Genomic DNA, 25,768 nt, shown 5'->3' on the forward strand with positions numbered 1-25,768 from the left:
ATCGGATGAGCTGTCTGTTGAGTCGCATACTAGTTGCGCGCGTCGTGTTAGATCTCTGATAGTTGTGGCTTTGTGTGATGTAGGATTGTAGGATGACTCATCTAGTAATCTGTTAGTGTGTGTCAGTTTCCTGTAAACTGTTGTCTGTAGTGAGTTGTTGTCACAGCTTACCAGACAGTCTAGAAAAGGAAGTTTGCCATTTTCTTAGACTTTTCTGGTAAACTGTATCCCCCTGTTTTGTCCGTTAAGGTGTTGGTGGAATGCGTTGATTTCATTTTGTCGTATGGCAGTGAATATATCCTTAACGTAGCATAACCAAAGCAGTATCGTTTGTGGGCAAGTCAAAAGGGCATGTTCCTTGATGTTCTCCATTACAATCTCTGCTACAACAACAGAAACTGGAGACCTCATAGCTGTGTCGTGTAACTGTTTGTAGTGCTTACCGTTGTACTGAAAGTAAGTTGACATTAGGCAAAGGTTCAGTAACTTGAAGTACACAATGTCGTCTGTTGGTAGCAGTAGTGGGTCGCTGGATTGTCGGATTGTAAACAGCAATTTCGCATCAAATGACACTAGTTTGAGTAGTCGTCAGTTTTCCTTACAAATTGAAGAAAGTTTCAAGATGACAAGTGATGAGAAAAGAGAACAATATCAATTGAAGGATTATTAGTTGATCCAATACCAAATTCTCCAAACTTATATCATAAGAATTGTATGATGGACACCCTCGATAGGGCTAACCTCTGGTGTCTTCTTTTCTTTCAAATTACTTATTTTGTGATTTAATTGGATAAAGTATTATTACTATTATTATTATTAGTAAGAGATAGTTTACTGAATTTTTCTTTTTTTTTTTCTTTTTTTTTTTTAGAGAACTGCTTTTTGTGAAATATTTTTAAGGAAAAATTTATTATTAAGGACGTCGATCATATATCGTCAATTTATTTGCTGTTCTACTGACAGTTGTTAATACCGAAGAGATTCAAGACTTTTCTCTCAGCTAGAGACTTTTTAAACTTGTTTTAATATTTATACCTTAATTTGTCTTAATTTTCTTTGTTGTCCTGTATTTTTGCTAATTTTTTTAAATAAAATTTACATAAATTATTAGTAAAGAGAATTATTTGTGAGATCTTGAGAGTGAAAGGGTAAAAAAAAAAGAATGGTTTGCCTAAGTCTAAGAGCCTAATATATTTCCTTGTAAGTAAATTACCAGAAATTGGTGTTAGCTAAGAATAACAACCCACACCTGATTAGTTTGAATATTCTCATTACCTGTTTGCTGGATGATGTATGGATTTTATAAGGAGAAGTTACATATTAATCACTTCTGGGTGTTTAAAGGTTAGTTATCTAACTCTCTCTTGTTCTGACTTCCTTGTTTTCTCTCTTGTGAACATACAGCGTAACAGGTTTTTACATCCAAAATGAACTAATTTAAAACAGTTAACTATGTTTAAAAGTAGATACTTCACCTGATGTAAATTTTTGCAGATTCAATCCAGACTTTTCCACGCAAGTAGACAGTACCTAAGAGAATGACTACATTGTGAGTAACTGAAAACAGCTTGGAGTACACTAGATGAAATTGAACCCTCTGCTTTCTGTTTACCTGGCGGTTTACACAGCTGTTCCGACAAAGGTTGTCCAGAGAAAGCGTGAAAGCGTACGCGACAATGCCGAAAGGTAGTCTGGGAAACATCCAATAAATCTCACTAAAAGCTCAGAACAATGCCTCGACCGTACAGCGAAGACTTGAGATGGCGGGCAATATGGATGAAAGAGTGTTTAGGATACCGGCAGCGTTGACGAGGTAGCGGCTGCTTTGTACATGTCGCCGAAAACCATTCTTGGCTACGTAACAAAATGCTTAAATTCTGGTGAAGTCAAAGCAGAGAGTTTGGGACGACCGTGAAATAGTTTTCTTCTGCATCCGCACATGGAGTTTGTAATAATGGAAGCGGTACTTGACCACCCGGAAAAAACCCTCTCAGAAATTGCACAGAATATCTACGAACAGACAGGGTTAGAACGTGCTCTTTCGGGCATATTGCTGTATTTGAAACGGAACCGTTTTAGCCGAAAAAGGGTTTGTCAAATATTTCTTGTCAGTGTTGCTTTTGATTTTTCCTTGCTCATGTAAATTTAAGACAAAAAACACGTTTGATTATTATTATTATTGTCATAATCACGCATTTTAAAGCTGACAACAATTGCCCTTTAAAGATCTGAAGCAGACAGAGTATTTTTTAAGTCTGATGTTTGTCTCCTGGATCCCGAGATGTTGATGTTCTTGGATGAAAGCGGATTTGTATGTGTTTGTTTGTTGTCTAACACAACATTTCGTTCTCTGTTTTGCTATTATTTAGCCCTGATCGCGTAGTGGTCTCACTTTGTTTTTGTTTTTGTTTTGTTTTTTTTTTATTTTAATTTTATCAGGACAAAAGACTTAAACGTACAAATGGTTATAGCCCGATAGGTAAAAGAGCCGAGGTGAAACGTATGGCACAGAACTGGGGACCGCGCATGACCGCCATTCCTATTATTTGTACAGAAGGTATGATTGATATTGACCTTTATCGGGGGAATGTCAATGGAGCAACATTTGAAGGCTTTGTGGATGAAAAGCTATGCCCCAACTTGCTTCCATTTGATGGAATCAACCCACGATCACTGGTCATAATGGGTACATGAGAATCTTTGGCAACATTAAGATTTTGATTGAACTGTAAAATAACTGTTTCCACCCTTATCCAAATTCTCTGTTAAAAACATCACTATAAATAGCCCACCCCCATAAATTAATTTCTTCCCTTCTTATTTGTCTTTTAGATAATGCGGCTATCCACCACACGCAAGCAGCGATTGACGCAATTAATGCAACGGGAGCGATTGTTCTTTTTCTTCCACCCTACAGTCCTGATTTCATGCCGTGTGAGGAACTTTTTGCACAAGTAAAGAGCTGGATCAGGGAAAACGATGTAGCCTGGCAATTTTGCATGGATCCAGAACTTATGGTTGAAGAAGCGTTCCTTCAAGTCACAGATGAACAAATTAAAAACTATATTCGACAAGCAGAGTATTTTTAATGACTTTTTTTTACAATAGTTACTATTCACGTAAATTATGAATTTGTCTTCAATTATAAAGAGCTTGTCCCTCTGTGAGGCAAACTCGTTTTCGTCAAGAACACCATCGTCTTTCAAACTCTTGAGGTCCTTCAACTGCTGAAGGATGGCACTACGGATACGTGTCTAAACCAAAAATGAATTAGCTGATTAATTAAAACTGAATACATGCAGGCACAAAAAAATCCATCTGTTGGATAAATGTTAAGATGCCTACCTTTTTTTCAATGTCCGTAGAATTCCCGGTGACTTCATTGCTGGATGGTTGGGTGTGTTTGACCGAACCTCTCGCCTTCCCAGTAAAAAATGGGACGTCCGGAGAGTTGTCTTCGTCGTCGTGGGTTCCGTTTACCTGAAACAAAAAACAACACTAATAGCTGCATTTTAATTGCCACGCTAATGAGCTCCGAGTGTTATGAGCAGCAGTCAATAAATTGAGGTTTGCTTCAAAAGTCGTAAAATAGTAATTACAGTAGGTATCAAGCAATGTTTTCGGAAAATCAGAGATAAGTGATACGGAGGGAAAGACGTGTAATTACTTTTTATCAAATCATATTTGCTTCCCGATTGTCAAACGTTTTGTTTCACCGCACGATAATGCGTGCGTTACTCCACGTGCAGCTCGTGCTACTTTTATGCGTTCGTCCAAAATTTATATGAATAGCTGTCACATTTCTTCAACTCCTACTTTAAAGCTAATATTTCAACAACGTTACAAAATTAAATGGTGTATTCTAATTGGAAGTGATTCGCGGGAAATTTAAATTTTCCTCACCATCATTCGTGCCCAGCATCGTAAATTGAATTCTAGAAGCTTGTGTTTTCTTCGCAGTCTCAACAAGCAAGCGTCATAGCTACTCTCTCTTTTTTCGTCAGCATCTTCTTCGCTATCACTCAGCGCAATATTGCAGTTGGGTTTAGCTAATATTACAAAATGATAATGACAGTAAAAAAAAAAAAATAGAAAACCCTGAATGTTTAGCTTAAAGTGCGGCAGAACGTGGCTTGTTTTATAGAATTTGTAAAAAAATACCTTTCCTCTTGAAGGGTCTTTATGTGGGTCCAACCACAAGGTTACGATGCCGTTCTTTGCCAAGGATAACGCCTCGGCAAGGTGGGTCTCTGATAATATGGAGTACTTTTTCTTTCCGTCGGTGTAGTACCCAATTTGGAATGTTGTGTCTGACGCGGGAGCGATTTCCTTCGTGCAGTTCTCGAGGAGGTATTAGGGACCTTTAGCATCGCGTTTACTGCAAACGGCAAACGGCTGCTCGCGGTTTGAGGTTTCCCGTTTGCCTTCGTCACCAAAATTGAATTTAGCATGGCGTTGACGTCTTTTGGCGGGAAAAGCCTACCTTTTAAGAGCCTTTTTATCTTCTTCATGGTATTTTGAGATAAGGCCATTCATCCTTTCTCTACAAGCTCGCCCTGAGAGCACGACGGGTTTTTTGTCTTCCGAAAAGATAGGAGAAAATACCCTCGGAATTTCCTGTAATCAGCGGGACATTTTGGCCTTCGCTGGGCCGCTTCGGTCGCCAGCATCACCTCTTGGCAAGTGTTTGGCTATCTAAAAGGCATTTTCTAGAAATGGAAGAAGGCAAACATTGATACAAAACTCCATAACTGTGCTTCTGTGCATGCACATGTTTAGGAACTTCGAGCCGCCATTTTGTTTTCAAGTTCTTTCGCCACTGGGCTTTCTTCCATTTAGATCATGCAAAATACATTTTTTTTTAATCACAAAAAAACCACAATTGGATCCATAGATGGTAGGACATTCTTACTAAAAGTGTCAAACGTAAGTTGGTTTCGTTAAGTGGCCAAAAACCCTTCCCGTAAGTCACTTACGGCCGGAGCGCCTTCTTCCCGTCGAAACTGGAACGGGAAACTGTAAACGTGAAGGCAAGGCGGTGGTCACGTGACCTCCTCAGGTTCACCGTTTGCCGTAAACGTGATGCTAAAGTTCCCTATTGCTTTAAATTGAACACATTTTCACATAAAGGCACGCCCTTTACTAAATAGGTGTCGCACCTACTCTTGTTTGTTTATTTTAACACACGCAGACAGATATTCATAGTTCCACCTTCCATTGCGCTGAAATCTCGTGAACTTGAGGATGAAACAGTGATCTACCACAACCCATAATGCCTTTAGGTATTGTCGCGTAAGCTTTAACACTTTTATTGGACAACCTTTCTCGAAACAGCTGTATCTATCTTCATAAACATCAAACCAGTAAAACTTGAGGAATTTTTCTCCTAAAATTGTAGATTCAAAATGAGATAAAGTACATGTCTGATTTTGTAAGAGTATAGGGATAAATCATGGCAGAATGGAACTCTTCCATTGTGGAAGTTTGTTAAAAATTAGTGTTCTTCTAGATTTTGCACTTACGTCAACTTCCTGAAGTGGGAGAGAAAAGGACTCAGCACTGACATCTGACAGAACCTAGAGTTAAAACAAAAAGTAAATAATCAAATCTAGTGAAGCAATGGAACACACTTTTTTGGGCTCTACAGCCTGATAAAGCTGTTGGGAGAACATAAGGAAAGCTCTACTCGTGTTCTCCAAACATTTCAAGTGGATTAATTAAAGAGCCCAGAAAATGTGTTCTATTGCTTAATGACATCTCAAGTGGATTAATTAAAAAGCCCAGAAAATGTGTTCTAGTGCTTAATGACATCTCAAGTGGATTAATCAAAGAGCCCAGAAAATGTGTTCTATTGCTTAATGACATCTCAAGTGGATTAATTAAAGAGCCTAAAAAATGTGTTCTATTGCTTAATGACATCTCAAGTGGATTAGTTGAAAGGCCCGGAAAATGTGTTCTATTGCTTTAATGACATAACTAGTTACCACGGGTTCTAAAAACCTAATAGAGCATCCCCTTAGAAATTGAATTGACCAATCAGCCAATGCACAGAGTGTTTATTATGTTATAATTTCTAATCATACCGATAATCCTTAATCAAAACCAAAAATTTAACAAAATTTTTGAACACGATAGGTTATCACTAGTTCAATTTGAGCACTATAGGACAGCGCATGAGACACCAACTAGAATAAAAATTTTGCAAAACATTTTGTTACAAAATGTAGTAAAATGGGTTCTTATTTATTACCTGTTGATGTGATTCTTCATTCTCTAGAATTGTCTCTCAGCCAGTCACCAAAATTTCTGTTGTTCTGAAAATACAAAAATGATGTTTAAAAAATTACCAAGTAAATATAGATTCCAAGAATCAGGAGAAAGCTTAATAATTATTTTTTATTAGCCATGTGATTTTCATTGGGAAGGCACATTTTCAAATCACTTTACATATTTTTGTGAGAGAGAAAACATTTTCTCTCCGTCTACTTTTCACTTGTTTCAACCTACAATCAAAAGAGCAATGAATTCTTTTTAAAAGTATAAACCTTAGCAGTGTTCTCCTTCTCAGGTTGTGACATGTAAAATGCACACCCTGCAGTACGTATTATCACTGTTGAAAAGCACTAGGAATTCCTGAAAGTTCAACAGTGAGAAAAGGATTTGCCCTGCCAGTTTGGAGGTTTATTATATCTACATGTAACATGCTTAAAATAAAGGAGAACTACACCGCATTGGATGATGGGTAAATATAGAGGTTGATTAACCCTTTAACTCCCACAAGTGATTAACCTGTAACTTCTCCCTATAATATCCATACATGATCCAGCAAACAGGTAATAAGAATACTCAAACTTATCAGGTAGAAGTTGTTGTCTTGATTGAACACCAAATTCTCCTAACCAATTTATAAAGAAATGTGTAGTAGCTAGAGGGGAGAACTCATAATCAGATCTTGGGAGTTAAAGGGTAAAGTTTATGGTAACTAAAGAGCTTAAACATTAAACTCTGTACAAAGCCCCTAGAAAGTCTCATTAATTCCTAGGGATCCAGAGGAAAGGCAGCATTAGAGTTCGCTGCTAAAGAAAGGTCTCAAGAAAGCCTCATTGATGGAAACCAAATTGCCTGAACTATTGCTCTCTGTCATCTGGCGTTAGTGACTTCTCTGCACAGTAAGCAGTTCTTTTGTTCAAAAATCAACAACATTTATCATGAAGACCAATAGAAGCCTTTATATACCAGTCATAATATTCTGTGCAGTAAATGGCTTGAACCCGGGGGTAACATATGAAGGTGTAGTCTGATCGTCCGGGTGAGTGTAGTCCGGAGAAGGACTGTTGTCCGTGGTAGTGATTGACGTTTCAACAACCTGTGCGGAAGTCATCATCAGAGTCAAGTGAATGATTGTTGTCAGTAAAATGTTCTTATTCCAGTTCGTGTAAAATGATCAGTTGGTTTTGCCGTGATGTCATTGGCTGTAAGACTCAAGTGACGTAAGTCGGTCGTGATTGGTCTGTTTCGATCTGTCGGTAAAGTTAGGTCGTTCTTTTTCGGTCGTTTGTGATGTTTATGTCGTGAATGAGTCGTTTGTATGGAGCGGGTAGTTGTTGACATCTGTTTAGGGGAGTCTGTTCTAAGTTAGTAAACCAGCTTTCCAGAGTCAGTCGTTGAAAATAGTCAGTGCTGTAGGTTAGGCATTGCGCAGAGTCCCAGTCAATGTTGTGGTTGGTAAGTTGATGGTGTTCAGCAATGTGATTGCTGACATCACCTTTCCTCGACGCCCGTCTGTGTTCGGTCAGTCTTGTTGTGAGGTTTCTGCCAGTCTCACCGATGTAGGAGGCTTGGCAGTCGGAACAATTGATCTTATAAATCGTTCCCTGTCTGTTCCTCGGTTCGTCTTTGTCTTTAACGTTGGTTAGTAACTGACGTAGTGTGGTGATGGGTTTGTGGGCGACGCGGATATTGAAGGGTAGTAAGATACGCGAGATGTTTTTAGACATGCCTTTTATGTACGGTATGGTTGCTGTAGTGGTAGGGGTTGCGGTGTCGTTTGTTTCGGTAGTGGTAGTGGGTCGGTGAGTGTTTCGTCGGATGAAGTCGTTGTTGTAGTTGTTCTTCGAAAAAACACGGTGAAGGTATTTGTTCTCGTCGGATAAGCTGTCTGTCGAGTCGCATACTAGTTGTGCACGTCGTGTTAGAGTTCTGATAGTTGTGGCTTTGTGTGATGTAGGGTTGTAGGATGACTCGTCTAGTAATCTGTCGATGTGTGTCGGTTTCCTGTAAACTGTCGTCCGTAATGAGTTGTCATTGTGGCTTACCAGGCAGTCTAGAACAGGAAGTTTGCCATTTTCTTGGACTTCTCTGGTAAACTGTATGTCAGTGGTTTGTTCGTTAAGGTGGTGGTAGAATGCGTCGATTTCGTCCTGTCCAACGGCGGTGAATGTGTCGTCAACGTAACGTAACCAAAGCGGTATCGTTTGTCGGCAAGTCGAAAGGGGGCCTTCCTCGATGTTCTGCATCACAATTTCTGCGATAACAAGAGAAACTGGAGACCCCATGGCAGTGCCGTGTAACTGTTTGTAGTGTTTACCGTTGTACTGAAAGTAAGTAGACGTTAGGCAAATGTTCAGCAAGTCCATGATGTCGTCTGTCGGTAGCGGTAGTGGGTCGGTAGATTGTCGCATTGCAGTCTCAGTACATTGTTATGCCAATTGAAGTGGAATACTTGTGAACACTGATTTCACATCAAATGACACTAGTTTGTAGTCGTCAGGTATCTGAACAGTCTTGGAAGCGTTAATGAAGTCTTCAGTGGATTGCAATTTTGCCGATGCGACCTATTGTTTCTTTCTGTGGCTCTCCCAAATACCAACTATCCAAGTACCTGACGACAATACTACAACCGCTAACCAACAAATCCAGACATAAACTACAATCCACTGAACGCTACTTTTATACGTCATGCTAAAGTTGAGCTGTGGCGCCGTATGAGACAGTAAGCTCATGCAGTCATTTTTGAAATTCTAACTAAGAGGAGAAATTCATTTTTTAATCGAAGTCTTCCTTGGCGTTGCCGTCCTGACTCCCTAATATAAAAGTGAAAACGAGACACTTACAGAAAGCTTGGGAAGAACGCTTCTCTTCAGTCGTCCAAGGCGAGACTAATGGGGAATCTATAGAAACATCATACATCAACTCAATTCAGTTTTAATTCTAAAAAATCTTAATAGAGGTTCTGACATTACGTGCAACATCATCGCGTAACGAAAGATAACCACAGATTTCAGGATAGGAAAGAACTGACCCTATGCACTGAGCCTAGAAACATTATACACATATGTTATTGACCAAACATGCGGTCAAGATCACAAGATCACAAGATACTGAGTATTAAGTTTTGTTTTCTTTTTTCATTTTTCTATGATACGTAAAAATATTAAAAAAGCTAAAATCTGGCCGACGAACGAAATTGTTCATTAAAAGCTTTTTCCCATGGCAAAAGGGCTTGGCTTTTGTAGGGGCAGCAGGCAATCACGAACAAGATGGGTTCTGTGAGCGGATCAGAATGAAGGATTCCCATCATCTTGACCGTTTGCAGATCCAACTGTATAGTAATGAGGTATACTGCTCTTCCCCAAGGACTGGAGGTTTTAGAATGAATCATCCTTTTGTTTTGCTAACGCGCTGTTAAGACGTAGATTGTTTAAGCTGTAGTGTTCACCTTACAAGCACTGATTCTGTGCAACAGAAGATCGAGATCAAAGCCATAGATATCATAACTCTTAAGCAAAAACAGACAACAAAAAAAAAGACAGGAAAAATGAGTGGTAGAATTAGTGATGAGGACATTTTACGACTCAAACGACAAGCTACAACGACAAGAATCCATTTATAAGTTAAGGCGCCATGATTCTGACCTCACACTGCCTGTTCGTTAAAATTGAATCAATATTCCGGGTTATTATAGCTACTTCAACAATGAAAATTTCGAATGGGTGTGACTATATTCATTTGAATTTGAATTTTGTGTGCGCTAGAGCTGAATATCGAGTAAATTCTAAAATTACATTATTATAACGTCAGTTAAACATTCTCTTTTTGCATGCTGGTGTAACATCACTTTGAAAAAACACTTCAAACATAAAGGTCGCATACCACAAGTACATCCGTGTCAATTCGGTGAATCTTGGCCATGAACAGTCCTAAAAGAGCCCTCTCTGATGTCGTAATCTCCATGTTTATTTGCTAATGAGATAACGATAAGAAATTAAAAAGAACTACCTACAGATTGCTCGTCGAGTTTGCATAGACGTCAAATCCTGCCAATTAGCGAGCCGCTCGCCCCTCCCCCCTCTCCAAGGAAACCTTCCTCTGCACTGTCCCATCCCCCGACAGGGAAGATGCCTCACATCTACTGTCTTGCGATCAAACCGTTGCTTCTTTGCTGCAAGAGCTTAGTTTCCTTCATCTGACACACACTACGCACATGAGGTGGGAAGAGCATAGAAACCTAAACGATTTTAGATTTTAAGAAAAATATAGATTTAACATGTCACGTTTTTTGGATGGAACTGATCAAAGTTGCGGTCATGGGAGATGCCCGAAAAAGCGCAAGAACTTGACTGTGGCGGTTGACTTTCCCGCCATATTGTTCTCGCCCGCGTTCTTGCTTATCTTCGCTGACCGAGACTCTGGCAATTTTATCTGAGAGGTTTGGTGACCTGTGGCACAGGCTAAGTAACTTTTATCTGGAATTCTTGAATGATCGGGTAGAGTTGGCAAGTATTTTTGTTTTTTACCTTCTTTTTGACAGCATCTTTAAAGTCGTAAGGATACATCTTATCGTTGGGTTTACTTACAGCTAAAACAGAAAAGTAAAAGATATACAGATGTGATTGTATCTGAATAAGACGTCTCAAAAAAGTCGTGAAAACCTGACATGGAATCATGAAACAGAACCATGACAGAAAGACAAAAATCGGACGGAGACGCCCAAAATCGAACGGAGACGCCCAAATCCGACGGAAGCGTCAAAAGTCGGATGACGCCGTCTTAAATCGGGCAGACCCGAAATGTTACCCAAATCTGATTAACGCGAGAATTGAATGGGTTGTGGATTTAAACGCTCATTCTGCAAACAAATTTATCCTGTAAATAATGTAAGAAAGATGGTAAGTTTTGTGCTCGGTAAAGAAGTGGAGAAAGATGCTTGTTGTATTGTCACGAGCGTGGGACGGCAAAGAAAACATTCAGAGTCCCCAAGAGAAATCGAACATCACGCCTTTGGATTTATTCCTGTGGTCCAAATAAATTATTCTCTTAGTGTATATCGCGTAAAATTTCCACACTGAAATTTCAGCTTCTTTTTCAAGTAATTTTCCTTGCTTTCGGGTTATCTAAGTAATTGCTGATTTCAAAATATCATCACAGGCGTTTCATTCTCAATAAGGTTATTATTAAAGTTATAAGCAAGTATGGTTGTTAAACTCACCACAGAAATGATAGTGAAACTTCTGTTTGGGTGCAGCTTTGTCTAATGACAATTGATGGTGAACCAGAGCTGACACAGCTAAGATCTAAAATCGAAACATGGAAAAACTTAAAGGATGATGTTTTTAAGTCGTGTCACTACCGTGGGGGAAAGAAAAAGTTCTGAGTCTTTATGAGGAATCAGGCCTTAGATCATTGGATTCCAAGCTCCGATGTACTATCACTGAGCATGAGAGACTTTACGGTAAGCTAGGCCATTTCAAGGCTATTTCAAGATTTCAATGAACTATTGTAGCTCACCTCATGTGTGTGAGTTTTGGTGTTCATCATTGTCCGAAAACTGAGGCTCATGACAACCTACAAGAAGAAAGAAAAACAGTATAAAATTCTTCATGTTAGCAGCATCTTCTAGAGCCACTGTGACACAACGTAACGCGTTCAGTGCACAAAAAGGTCAGAAAATCCTCTGGCTAAAGTTCAGTGCCTTGGTTTTCTTTTCATTCAGCCTAGAGAGCATTCGCTAGGCCCAAGGGTGGATGACTATGCACCGAATAAAGATCCATCCAATGGACAAAAGACAAATCTGTATCCGGTGGACAGCGCAGTACGTTTTGTTTACTCTTATCCGCAGAATTGCGATTTATCCGTTGGAGGGCGTTATCCGCCTTTTGAATAACTGGGTCCTGTTGCTTTACCCTAGTTCGCTGCAACTAGGTTTTTTTAAATGAAAATCCTGACATCAGCATTTATTAAACACAAACTCTGCTTTATCTCTGTTCTTACCATAGGCGGGGGTGGATCCTGTTGACTTGCTACTTCAAGGAGGTCAGGTTTGGGGACTACAGCCTACAAGACACCATGTCAAAAAAAAAAAAAATTAAAGTAAATTTCGTTGAAAATCATATCTAAATGGCCATTGGTATTGTTAGCTTTTGAGCCTGCGAGCAGTCCTCGTTAGTACGCTACAAGACGGGCGTTTTTCTCCGCCCGCTGCAAGATTTGGGACAAGTCAAGGAGTAGTTTGCCAGGGGGCTAGTACTCTTCAGTGCCAGACCTCTCACCGACTCGCGTTGTTCAAAGCCTCACACATTTTACTAAACACATTTGATACATATTGCGAACGCTCCAGCAGTGAGAATAGCAACCTCTACTTTGCACCAGCTCACTGGTTGTTGAGGAAGCTCTAAAACAATCGAAAAGAAAAATAACAGAACATAAATTTCACAAATATATTTTTTTCCCCGTGGTGATGCAAAGTTCTCACAACTGGCAATGAAAGAAATGTAGGAGATTCAGTTAAAAGAGTTGATTTTTTAATCACCGTAAGTACTCACGAGCTAACTTGACATTAAGCCAACAAGGTCCTTTCATCTTGCGATTCAGTAAAAGGAGTTTAAGACTGAAACAGAAATGAACTTAACTTAAAAAAATCTCCCTCCAAGGGGAACACTACAAAAAATCAATTATCATTCAAGTTAAACAATCGCATGGAATATCTCCAAAGTTATCAATTGTTGCTGCAAGTGTTAGGGCGTAAATAAATAACACTTGTGACGCGTGATGTGTGTGTGTGTGGGAGGGGACGGTTAGGGTAAAAATAATATAACTTTATCCTTACCTTCACCACATAGCCTATACTCACCTGCCTCCCCCCCCCCACCCTACCTGGAAGACTCACTTCTCCCTCCCCTCCCCAATTACACCTCAACCCTTGAAATCCCCCAGGTATAAGCCAAAGTGAACCTTACCTTGAAGTATTAGTACCAAACACATGACTGAATGTTTGTCCAGACAGGTCCGATGGTAACTGAGGGCCGTGTGCCTGTCCAGAAGCAAATGAGGACAATTTTCAGGTAATCTTCTCCCTTAAGACAGGGAAATTTGATACTGTTGTCTCCACTGCCAGCTCAAATATTTAAGTTTCAATTCTCTGCACTTTGTACTACACATTCCCTATCATTTTGGTGCTAAGAATTTGATGTCAAATCCAATCAAATCTCTCAGCCCTTTACCCCCATAACATCACTATGCATATTCTCCATACTGTTCTCTACACATTTCCTAAGGTGCTGTCAAGGAGAGTTTATTCACCAATCGAGAACTTCTAGAGTTTGTGATTGTTAAGAAGAAGTTACCGAACTTGTGCACATGCAACTCGCATTAAAATGTCGTGAACAAATCACGCGGACATTTTTATTGACGTGTGGAAGTTTCTTTAGAGGAGTTAAAAGTTTTGAGTTTTTTGAGTGGCAATTTGTTTGGCAGTCGTTAGTATTTACCATGTTTACTGTGAGTTTACCGTTTACCGTGTTACGAATAAACGTGTTTGTTTGATTTCCGTTTCGCTTCCAAACAGTGATCATTTCCTTAATTCTCCCGACCATACTATTTGACTCAGCAGTGATAGAGTAACGAGAAACTAGAAGTCAATCATTCTCAGGGGTCAAAGGGCTACATGACTATTTTCCTTTTTCCTCATTACCTATCTCCCCAAGAATATATAAATTTGGTATTTTAGGGGGAAATTCCTTTAGAGTCTCCCCTGGGAGTGAAACATATAAGATCAAACAGCAACCTCAGAGTTTGATTTTGAATAAACCCAGGGTATCAGCTCTCAGCAAATTAATCAATCTGATGGACAATTTTCTAGCATTTCCCTAAAATGTTAGTAAAAATATTAGTAATTATCATTATACAATGAGGTAATATTTCTTAAAGTTTATGCCACCAATAAACAAGTTTCTGACTTACTGAATATCTAACCTCCAGGTACTCAGATGTGACAGGGACATCTTCAATCTCAAAAGCATAAGCCTTTTGAATTTTCTAAACAGACACATGACAACACATTAGAGGAAAAAAAAATTAAACAAGATTTGATATACACTGATCAGTATCCAGCAAACATATTCTAGTATATTCAAGTTTACCCTTGAGATGAACTTCATAATTTTGTGTTTTGTTGCAATCTTCTCATTGAATTCCTGTCAAAGAAAGAACATGGAAACTTACTTTTAAGTCATTGGAAAAAAATTGCACAAGAAAAAAAAAATCAAATATTTTACATTCTACATTTAAGGAGACAATTACAATAAAATAGTGTAAATGATTTGTTTCAGTGCCATCGACTTCATGTTTCTGTTTGATTAACAAAAAAGCAAATGAATACCCAAAACAACAAAAAAAGGCATTAAAAGATGAAGAAATCAAATAACCTCAAGTGGTGCTTGTTTCCTTTTTGCATATCAAGAAAAATAGGAAAAAATTAAATTAAAAAATGCATGATTGAATAAAAGTAACTTGGAAAATGTTCTTGGCATTAATCAATAAGACGCCATCTTTTCCTTATACTTTCCTTATTCCTTAGTTTATTAGTTCAAGTTATTTCTTTTGTGGTTTAAGAAGTCAAAACATATTTTCATATGCAATGCAGAAGTGTTAATTAATAGTCCATTTTACAGTTACATGCTTGGTGGCCAAGCCTTTGAACGGGAGTGAGGCTAGGGGTCACCTTGTTACCATACAAACCTTGCTGTCTTTCAAATGAAAATCACTTTGTTATCACGCTAACTAGATACAGGTCTCTATCACAACAAGGTCACCTTCAGCCTCAACTTTTCAACTTTTAAACAGCTACTTAAATGAACGGAAATATCAAGTAAAGATCGGCTGTCATGTTAGTTCGAGCCGATTCGTGAGTCGTGGCTGTCCTCAGGGTTCCGCGCTTGGCCCGTTGTTATGGAATGTTTTCCAGAATGACCTATCCTACTGCCTAACAGCGAACTTGTCTATGTATGCCGACGACCATCAAATTTACCACGCAGGAGCAGACCAGGCAGCTGTGACTTCCCAGTTAAAGGATAGTGCCAACTTAGCAACAACGTGGTACAATTCTAACTTATTGGCGGGAAACCTCAAAAAGTACCAAGTTTTGAACTTGGGCTCCACTCAAAATGACAGCAATATTTGCGTGAATGATGTTGTGATTGAAACTAAAGATAATATCATACTTCTAGGAGTAGTGTTAGATTCTAAGCTAAATTTCTCTGAGCATGTAATCTCTATTTGTAAAAAAGCCAGCCAGAGAATTGGTGTTCTAATGAGACTACGTAATTTAATTCCTATGAAATCTAAGTTAATATTATTCAAAAGCGCGATATTACCATTCCTCACGTACTGTCACCTAGTGTGGCATTTTTGTAAAGCGAGTGACACTCGAAAGCTTGAAAGACTACAAGAAAGAGGACTTAGAGCGGTTTTCAAGGATAATAATTCTAGTTATGAACAACTATTAGAGAAGGCAGATCTGCCAACACTACTAAATAGTCGCTTACAGGATCTGTGCATACTTATGTATAAAGTAAAACATAAACTGTGCCCTGCATATATAAGTAACATCTTTAAAGAACCAAATAGTAATTACAATCTGCGGCAAGCAGATTTCTCTATACCTAGGTATGAGACAGTCACCTATGGCAAGCACTCTATTAGATATTTAGGGCCTAAGCTATGGACAAAACTACCCAAGAGTATCAGGGACGTCACAACCCTAACGTCGTTTAAAAGCAAGATACGCCAACTCAATATAAGTGAACTTTTAGATGATGGCTGCGCAGGCTGTAGCCTTTGTTCATTTTGACTTCTGTGTGTTTTTACTATAAATCTCTTAATAAGTTAACTATAGATATTTTATCTACTACTGTATTTAGTTTGTATATTCTCCCCTAATTGGTGTCCCCAAATTAGTAAGGGATTCGTTCCCTGGCTAGACGGTTTTTTGACACTTTAATAAAGTTTCTACTACTTCTACTACTACTCACTCCAAATCAAAGGCTTGGCACCTAAGTACACAACTGTAAAATGGCTATATTATCACACCTTTTCTCGTGGAAGAATAAAGATCTGCCTCTCTATGTTCTTGACTGCCACAGAACAACTGCAACAATAATGGTAATCACAAACAAAATGTTACTGTTTCTCCTCTTTTAAAGTAGATCGACTACACCAATTACAAAAACTATGTTTAAACCTGTAACTTCCATGCACGAGCAAAACAGAATTTCTCCTTACAAAATCAATAAAGTTTCAAGCAAACAAGTCATGAGAAAAGAGAAAAATATCAATTGAGGGATTAATAGTTGATCCAATACCAAATTCTCCAAACTTACATCCTAGGAATTGTATGATGGACAGTAAAGAGAATTATTCATTAGATCTTGAGAGTGAAAGGGTAAAAATAAAAATAAAGAATGGTTTGCCTCAGTGTAAGAGCCTAACAGAACTTTTTCTCTGTCTTGGCTTTTTTCAACTCTTTTACTCCAAAGATCTACTTGTTAATTCTCCCCTCTACATATTTCCTTGTGAGTAAGTTACCAGAATTTGGTCTTAGACAAGAATAACAACCCACACCTGATTAGTTTGAATATTGTCATCACCTGTTTGCTGGATGATGTATGGATATCATCAGGAGAAGTTACATATTAATCACTTCTGGGTGTTTGAGGGTTACTTTTCTAACTCTCTCTTGTTCTGACTTCCTTGTTTTCTCTCTTGTGAACATACAGTGTAACAGGTTTTTACATCTAAAATTAATAATTTAAAATTACATACCTCACCTGACATATGTTTTTGCAGATTCAATCCAGACTTTACCAAACAAGTAGACAGTACCTAAGAGAATGACTAAATTGTAAGCAACTGAAAACAGCTTGGAGTACACTCAGTGAAATTGAGATAAAGCGCTCAATGGATAGAGCGCTGGACTGTAGTGCGGGAGGTTGAGGCTTCGAGCCCCGGCCGGACCAACACTCAGGGTCTTAAAATAATTGAGAAGAACTTGCTACCTTTCTATAACATCAAGAAATGGTTAGATATTCTAGTCTTCTTGGATAGGGACGAATAAATGGAGGTCCCGTCTCCTCCAGTGTTGGGGTAGAAGACGTTAATTTCCCACACACGAGATTACTGTGTGATGGATGTCCTCCCCTGGGGTGGGATGGGTGGGTTAGGACAGCAGGTCCACATCAGCTATTACAGCTGCCACATTAATCAACCTGCTTAAAAACAAATAAAATGAACTCCACTTCTGTTTACCTGGCAGTTTATATCTATCTTCATAAGCATCAAACCAGTAAAACTTGAGAGCTTTTTCTCCTGAAATTGTTAATTCAAAATGAGATAAATTACATGATTATTTTAGTAAGAGTGAAAAGGTACATCATGGCAGAATGGAGCTCCTCCATTGCGGAAATTTGTGAAAAATTAGTCATCTTCTAGATTCTGCACTTACCATTAACTTCCTGAAGTGGGAGAGTAGAGGAGTCAACACTGACATCTGACAGAACCTAGAGTTACAACAAAAGTAAACAATCAAATCTAGTTAAGCAATAAAACTTATTTTTCTGCGATCTATAGCCTGACAAAGCCATGCTGGATGTCAAGTCAAGTCAAGTTTATTGTTATGCACTATTTACAAAATTCATAACATCTATCAACAGTATACATGTTGTACTTCAACTTTATCCTTGGTTCAAATTTAATTTGCCTTTGTTTCAAACTCACTATCATACATTAACATGACCAAGAACAAAGGAAAATAAAATTTGAACCAAGTATAAAATTGAACTACAACATATACAAAAAGAAAAATTCCATCAATTAAAGAGAATAAAAAGTATAACAATATCCAGCCAAGAAGTGCTCAGTGACCAAAGTACCATAGGCTTTCATGTTGGTCACTGACATGTACAAATAATTGACATGACACATCAGTCAATTAGAATACAGATGTAAGGAAAAAAAAATAGAATAAAAGTTCCATAAGTAGAGATCCCATAGTTATGTTGGATGTTGGTAGAACCTGACGAAAGCTTAATACTTGTGTTCTCCAAACATCCCAAGTGGATTAATCAAAGAGCCCAGAAAATGTGTTCTATTTCTTAATGACATCCCAAGTGGATTAATTAAAGAGCCCAGAAAATGTGTTCTATTGCTTAATGACATCTCAAGTGGATTAATTAAAGAGCCCAGAAAATGTGTTCTATTTCTTAATGACATCCCAAGTGGATTAATTAAAGAGCCCAGAAAATGTGTTCTATTGCTTAATGACATCTCAAGTGCATTAATCAAAGAGCCCAGAAAATGTGTTCTATTGCTTTAATGACATAACTAGTTACCACGGGTTCTAAAACCTAACAAAGCATCCCCTTGGAAATTGAATTGACCAATCAGCCAATGCATACAATGTTTATTATGTTATAATTTCTAATCATACTCACTAATCAAAAAATGGAATTTAACAAATTTTTAACATGATTGGTTATTACTGGTCCAATTTGGGCACTAATAGGAAAGCACATGAGAAACCAACTAGAACAAAAATTTTGCAAAACATAATAATTTTGTTAAAAACTGTAGTAAAATGGTTTGTTATTTATTACCTCTTGATGTGATTCTTCATTCTCTAGAATTGTCTCCCAGGCAGAGTCATCAGAAATTTCTGTTCCTCTGAAAATACAAAAATGATGTTTAAAAAAATACCAAGCAAAAGATAGATTCCAAGAATCATAAGACAACTCAATAACCATTTTTTCATTAGCTATGTAATTTTCATTAGGAAAGCACATTTTCAAATAACTTTACATACTTTTGTGGGAGAGCACATTTTCTATCTGTCTGCTTTTCACTTGTTTCAACCTACAATCAAAAGAGCAATTAATTACCTTTTAAAAGTATAAACATTAGCAGTGTTCTCCTTCTTCCCAGATAGTAACTTGTAAAATGCACACCCTGCAATACCTGTTGTTATTGTTGAAAACCACTGTGAATTCCTGAAAGTTCAACAGTACAAAACCTCTGTACAAAACACCTAGGGAGCCTCATGAATTCCTAAGGATCTAACTCCGTACAAAACCCCTAAGGAGCCTCATTAATTCCTAGGGATCTAACTCTGTACAGAAACCCTAGGGAGCCCCATTAATTCCTAAAGATCCAACTCTGTAAAAAGCCCCTGGGGAGCCTTCCTATGAATCTAACTTTGTACAAAACCCTTTAGAAGCCTCTTTGATTCTTAAGGGCTGGGTGCTAGAGAAGGGTTTCATTAAAGCCTCATTCATAGAAACCACATTGCCAGAACTTTTGTTCTCTATCATCTAGCTTTAGTGACTTCCCTACACAGTAAGCAGTTCTTTTTTCAAAAATCAACAATATTTATCATGAAGACCAATAGAAGCCTTGATATACAAGTTGTAATATTCTGTACCAAGACACTACTCAGTCCAAAAGAATAAAAACACTGGCCAAGTTTTAGTTTTAGGGGATGTGGGAGGAGGAAAATGTATTCTTCAGAAAGGGAAAGGGTGTGGCAGGGAGGGGTAGGGAGTTAAAACTAGAAGCTTTAGAAGGGAGAGGGGAGGGGAGTTGAAACTACAAGCTTCAGAAGGGAGGGGGAGTTGAAACAACAAGCTTTAAAAGGGAGGGGGAAGGGGAGTTCAAACTACAAACTTTTAAAGGAGGGGGAAGGGGAGTTGAGACTACAAGCTTTAAAAGGGAGGGGGAAGGGGAGTTGAAACTACAAGCTTTAAAAGGGAGGGGGAGGAGAGTTGAAACAAGAAGCTTTAGAAGGGAGAGGTGTAGAAGAGAGAGCACTTCTTGGAGCATTTACACTACCTTCACTTTTACACTGGGTTTTTCATCAGGATTTGTTTCTACATTTGATAATGCCTGGATTGCTTCTACATCACCAAGGTCATCACCTCCAAAGTCATCACAACCCATCATAGGATCATCTGGAAAAACAATCATCAAATATCAACTGGTGATGGTCCATAAATTAAAATAAAATATAATTGAATAAAAATCTTTATTTATCCTGATTAGACCATTCGGCTGAATTGAGAGGGAACAGCTGGTGTCAACTGGTAATCACTAAATCAGCAATATAAATATATAATATATATCCAAAAAGTATATCTGATTAATAGAACAAAAGAAAAATAATTTTTATATGGATAATTATAAATATTTAATAATGAGAAGTACAATTATGCTCCTTTGTGTCTAAACCTAAAAACTACTTGATGGTTTTATTTTTCAAACTAAAGGACCTGAGTTCTCAAAACTCCATCGGGACATACCTAATTCCAATCTTTCCCACAGGTATAATTAATGAAGACTATCCCATAAGGCAGTATTTCTTAAAGATCTTTCATGTACTTCCGATCACCTAAGATAAACTAAAGGTGACTATTACAGACCATTCTTCATGCTTACCATCCATCCCTGAATCCATATCCATAGCTGCCTCATAACACTCCTCCTTCATTACTCTTGATGGATCTCCAACCATGCTGCTATACCTTCCTTCCTCTCTCTCTGATGGCTCACATTTCACAACAGTTTTTCCCTTGGCTGGTAAATTTTTGGTGTGTCTGGGTTTGGGCGGAGATCTTGGTTCAACTTTAACAATATTCTGCTGTGGTCCAGATGATTGTTGTTCAGTAACAGAGAGAGATAATGAGATATTGAAGGGGGATATTCCTCTTCGGTGACTCCCACAGATAAAAAGGATCATTCTTGTGCCAGTGGATTTCTCCTGGCTGTGTAACGGGCAATCAAGGATCTTAGGACAACTTATTACCCAATTCAACCCTTCTAAATACAACAAGACAGACCTGAAGTCGTCTTGGAGTGCTACCAGTTGGTAAAGCTGATGTTGGAGTTCTAGAAAAATTAAAAAACAATTTTAGACCATAAATATCATGAGTTTGAATCTCCAAAGAAATAATACAAAACTCTTTCAGAGATACATTACAATACTGCAAGAAATACCTAAAAACTTGTGGTTTTCCCTTTGAAAATTTCACTGGAGCTGGTCTTGGTTGCTGAATACATAGAATAAGATAATTTGTAATAAATCTCCTTTCCCAACTGGTGTAAAATGCTCAGCAGACTGATTGCCCTGATCAACTATCGCAAGGCTATGGTCTAGCAGCGCCCAGTGACCCCTGACACCTTACTTTTGCTTGTGGGTGACTCAGGAATTTTAGTTTTTCATACAAAGCTTGTGCTGGGCACCCTGAATTTCAGTTTCAGAGAACTGGGCTCCATTCAATTTTCCTTAGAGTGCAGCCTTGTATAATGTCTATTAAAAATCTTCAGCTCATAATCTATTTATCAAATATTAATGAAACAATATTGTTTCAAAAGTCATACACACTGAGCAACTTGTTAGTTGACTTGTACAATCGAGAAATATGTAATGTGTATTACATAAAGTCTGAACAAAAAAATTTAATTTTGTCAAGGGAGGTCTGATTGGCATCAGTGACCTTGATTTGATGGAGGACAGGAAAAACTTAGACTCAGGAGCAAACCATATTTTCCTTCTATTTTTTTAAACCACTTTCACCCAGAGTAATCAATTAGAGGGTCTATCAAAATATTAAAGGCATGCTTACATTTCTTATACATACCTCCACTTCCTTAAGAGGATCATTTAACAGATCATCTTCACCAATAGATGTTACTTCAGTCTGCAAAATAGCAGTTTATAGGAAAACTGTACTTAAATTGAACATAGTTAGAGCTTGACCATGCAAGTTTCAGTGCGGCATTCCCTCCATCTAAACAACAATCAATCCCATTACAGTAAATGGAAAGCTGGCTCTCTAACTTAGAACAGATTCTTGTCAGCAGATGTCAACAACTATCGACACCACACAAACAAAACATTTATGACATTTACAGAACAAAAGAACCAAACAGAATAAACTAACAATACCAATGGAGCAAAACTAACTAATCTGGACTGACTTACGTTACAAGAGTCTTACAGCCAATAACATTACCCAAAACTGACCAATCAATTAACAGAGACTGAGCTTGTTGCACCCAAGGGACAACAACTCAAATGCCTTTTGCTTAAGCTGTTAACCCTTTGCTAGGGTGGATCCAGGGGTGGTTCGGTCAAACCCCCTAAATTATTCCTAAAAATGCTGGAAATCATGTTTCCGAAGACCTTATTTTCAAAATCTCCCTGGGGAGCATGCTCTTGGGCAATTCTCCGAACCCCCCTTGACTAAATCCTAGATCCACCCCAGACTTTGGTCACTCTTTCTGACAACAGTCATTCCCAGGACTACTCCTCTTGCTTGTACAATCAGACTACACAATCACTAGTTAATGTTACTATCACGGTCAAAGTCTTAAGCAAGAAAAAACTGTATTCAGCACACTTACCTTAGCCTTCTTTGCTTTGGCACTTGCAGCTAACAGCATCTTGTTAATTGTCTTTGGCTTCACTGTTGGCTTTTTCACATTCTTTAAATAATGAGATAATAAGTAGCTTGTTGGAGTAAATATTACACAATATTATAATAACTAGGATGATTTCTATAGCACATTATCTAACAGCATCTTGTTAATTGTCTTTGGCTCACTGTTGGCTTTTTCACATTCTTTAAATAATGAGATAATAAGTAGCTTGTTGGAGTAAATATTACACAATATTATAATAATTATGATGATTTCTATAGCACATTATCCAACAAGATCAGAAAGATATTCACATGAACAAAATAGAAGGCTCGCACATATCGGCCTCTCTGACTTCAATTTGGGGACATTCTTTCCTGAAAAATTCAAACAGTTTTCCATAAATCACTTCTGCAGGGTTTCATTAAGGGTCGGGCACTGGGCAAATTGATCCATTGTGAGGATGCTTTTGCCCATCTTGTTTGATGAGCTGGAGGAAAGTTTATCTTATAAAGAAGTTCAGTTCAAAAAGTTTTGCCTCCCTGCCTATGAAAACCACTTGCCCTCCTACTGAAAACATTTAAATGAAACCCCTGCTTCTGGAAGTTACTTCAAACAAATGGAAAAAAAGATTAATTATTAATAATCAGTCACTAATTATTTATCAACTGACCAGTTGATGGCTCATCATCAAGATCGTCATCAAATATTTCTCGTCCATCATCCACATATCCAGTCCCATCTGAAAAGGAAAGCACATTCAAACCTCGTGTATGCAGACAATACCAGAGTAGAAAAAACATTGTTCATAGCATACTATAAGGATAACATTCCCTTGCGTTTACTCTGCATTGGTGTCATTAGTTAATAATGCAAAGAAAGAAAGAAGATGTTTTCATACCCTTGTCTTTGGTTAGAGGGATCCGAAAATTTGCAAACATGAATTGGTCTGTTAACCTTTAAACCCCTTAGAGTGACTAGCATCTAATTTCTCCTTACAATATCACCCCTGAATCACACATTAAGGTCAGGAGAATAAACCAAATGATCACCAACTAAACACATTTACTCAAATTCTCCTAGTCAACACTTTTGAAAATGTATTGAGAATATCCATGCTGACATTAGTGTGTAAAGGTTTAAAAGACTTTGTAATTTATGACCCAACTTGAAGTTTGGTGTTGACCCTATAATTCAGCAAGAACCCTAAAAAAAAAAACATTCCACACATCTATGAACACAGCTCTTACCATCATCAACCACCCAATCTTGCTCCTGTCGTTTCCTAACAATGTCAGAGTATTCATTTTTATTCACCACCTGATAAACATCATCAATATTTCTGACCTGGTGGGAAAAAATACGAGTCTAAATTTTGGGAATAAATGTATTAAACCCATGGCAGTATAGTTTTCCTATGGTGATGATTTATGTTTAGTATGCATAGATGGTCACAGAAAAGGGAATAAGCCACAATATCTCTTAACCTTAATCCAAAGAAATATATGGAAAAGTTTGGGAGATTTCTTTTTGAATAAATCATTGCTTGGAGGATGGGATGGGAGGGGTGGTGAGGGAAGTCTTTACAGGGGGGGAGGGACGTCTTCACAAAGTGACCTTCCTTTGATGTGTGAAGAGAATGAATGAGGAATTAATTTAGTTTCTCTTTCTTTAACTCTCAAACTCCCAGAGGTAATTTACAAGTAACTTCTCTCTAAAATGTCCATACATTGTGCAGCAAACAGATCATGAGAATGTTCAAACTTATCACGAAGAAATTGTCTTGATCTTACGCAAAATTCTTGTAACCATTTTACAAAGAAATGTATAGCGTCTAGAAGGGAGAATTAACAATCAGATCCTGCGAGTTAGATCCTCAAACGCACGATCCTCAAACGTTCTCATCCACTGACTGGCGCTTATTAGAATGGTTTACTAGTCAACAGTACATAGCTTTAACTCATTTTCATGAGGAAACATCTGCTGAGGTCTCCCAGCTTTCATCCTAACCGGTCTCCAATTAAATCAAAGAAAACGATGTCAAAGATTTCAATGGCCTGTATTATATAGCTGGTCCAGATATCACGATAAAACGTAAAAGTGTACAGAAATCAGCAACTGTTCACGTTTAGAATTATCGATCATGGCCGCTCTACTTATGGAGTTAACTTTATACCTCAAACGTCGATCTCTCTCCAGTCTCACGAAATTTCCTGGTGAAGAATTCACAATAAAGTTGGTTTATTATGCACTCGAGAAAAATAGCAAAAACTAGTAAGACATGAGCAGAATTTTTAGGGCAATACCAGAATGACTAACACAGAAGTGTGTGAGTTCTTTATAACTTCCCCACTAACCAATACAAAGAAGATACAGGTGACAGGCCCTGCAGATTTCTTGTCCTCATGAGAGAAGACTAGTGTAACGGCAGGCGAACATCAAGGCCGAATGTATTGCCGAGAAAATCGCGACCGGAGAAAAATACCAGAACGGCTGGAACTTTACAGAGACCGAGGCGACATTCACATCACATTTATTAATTGATCTCGTAAACTGAAATAAACAATGAAGGACTAGCGTAAGGCAGTTGCACAAACAAACGTTGCAAGGCACTAGCGATCGACAAATGAAAACCCTCAGAGGTAACAAAATAGAACTAAACAGGCTAAATGCAAACAACCAGAAACGAGCGAAACTATAGAACTAATATAAAGAAATCGACTCAGATATCCACGCGGCCACCAGGTCGCGGTACGTAAAATCACAATGATCCAACATAAAATGAATAATATATTAATTGAACTGCGAACTGGGCTAACCACAAGCAATCAGGATAAATTACGATGAAACGAACTTACATATCTGTCCCGCGACACCGTAGGCCTTTATAATCTCTTTTTGTAGACCACAGCGAAAAATGTCTACTCCACACACACGCTCCGCACGTACTAATTCAATCACATCCAAAGATAGCTAAAGAACCTAACTGTAACGTAAAGCACTGTCACGCAAGTGACGCGTGTAACTG

At 38.1% G+C, this 25,768-nt stretch overlaps 3 protein-coding genes across 22 annotated transcripts in view; 1 reads left to right on the top strand and 2 right to left on the bottom strand.

The window, feature by feature from the left end:
• Positions 1-3,313, top strand: part of LOC148726082 (uncharacterized) — a 107,955-nt gene extending 104,642 nt beyond the window's left edge. Inside the window, exons 1-4 of one of the 3 annotated variants that reach the window (XM_088726678.1) lie at positions 1,953-2,089; positions 2,227-2,311; positions 2,440-2,686; positions 2,833-3,313. In XM_088726678.1, coding sequence (XP_088582804.1) covers positions 2,282-2,311; positions 2,440-2,686; positions 2,833-3,089 — 534 coding nt within the window. In that variant the 5' untranslated portion in view covers positions 1,953-2,089; positions 2,227-2,281 and the 3' untranslated portion in view covers positions 3,090-3,313. Of the gene's footprint in view, positions 1-1,952; positions 2,090-2,203; positions 2,312-2,439; positions 2,687-2,832 lie in introns of those variants that run through there. The other 2 variants (XM_088726677.1, XM_088726676.1) reach the window with 2 other exon arrangements.
• On the bottom strand, positions 1,475-25,760 carry LOC148726095 (DNA polymerase alpha catalytic subunit-like). 18 transcript variants are annotated; one of them, XM_088726602.1, is made up of 33 exons: positions 25,599-25,760; positions 24,917-24,953; positions 23,991-24,087; positions 23,414-23,482; positions 22,726-22,806; positions 21,945-22,019; positions 21,316-21,368; positions 21,159-21,207; positions 20,758-20,956; positions 20,155-20,273; positions 19,133-19,182; positions 18,927-18,993; positions 17,777-17,831; positions 17,581-17,640; positions 17,103-17,157; positions 16,366-16,423; positions 14,418-14,471; positions 14,239-14,313; positions 13,236-13,309; positions 12,822-12,886; positions 12,633-12,670; positions 12,271-12,333; positions 11,788-11,844; positions 11,489-11,573; positions 10,797-10,858; positions 10,153-10,242; positions 9,719-9,734; positions 9,114-9,170; positions 6,251-6,314; positions 5,523-5,576; positions 4,162-4,695; positions 3,346-3,480; positions 3,067-3,254 (listed from the first exon to the last, which is right to left on the bottom strand). In XM_088726602.1, the coding sequence occupies exons 3-27, from the start codon at positions 24,045-24,047 to the stop codon at positions 9,720-9,722; spliced, it is 1,725 nt and encodes a 574-aa protein (XP_088582728.1). In that variant the 5' UTR covers positions 24,048-24,087; positions 24,917-24,953; positions 25,599-25,760; the 3' UTR covers positions 3,067-3,254; positions 3,346-3,480; positions 4,162-4,695; positions 5,523-5,576; positions 6,251-6,314; positions 9,114-9,170; position 9,719. The 18 variants fall into 18 exon arrangements, with proteins under 18 accessions (XP_088582726.1, XP_088582728.1, XP_088582723.1 ...); XM_088726597.1 differs by having other exon boundaries at positions 9,719-9,778; XM_088726604.1 differs by lacking the exon at positions 9,719-9,734.
• LOC148726096 (uncharacterized) lies at positions 7,373-9,107 on the bottom strand. Its single transcript, XM_088726656.1, has one exon. It carries the CDS (start codon positions 8,679-8,681, stop codon positions 7,533-7,535), a length of 1,149 nt encoding a protein of 382 aa, XP_088582782.1. The 5' UTR covers positions 8,682-9,107; the 3' UTR covers positions 7,373-7,532.
• Positions 25,761-25,768: the final 8 nt, after the last annotated feature.

Source organism: Stylophora pistillata, chromosome 7, assembly GCF_964205215.1.
Source record: "Stylophora pistillata chromosome 7, jaStyPist1.2, whole genome shotgun sequence".
Taxonomy (NCBI): domain Eukaryota; kingdom Metazoa; phylum Cnidaria; class Anthozoa; order Scleractinia; family Pocilloporidae; genus Stylophora; species Stylophora pistillata.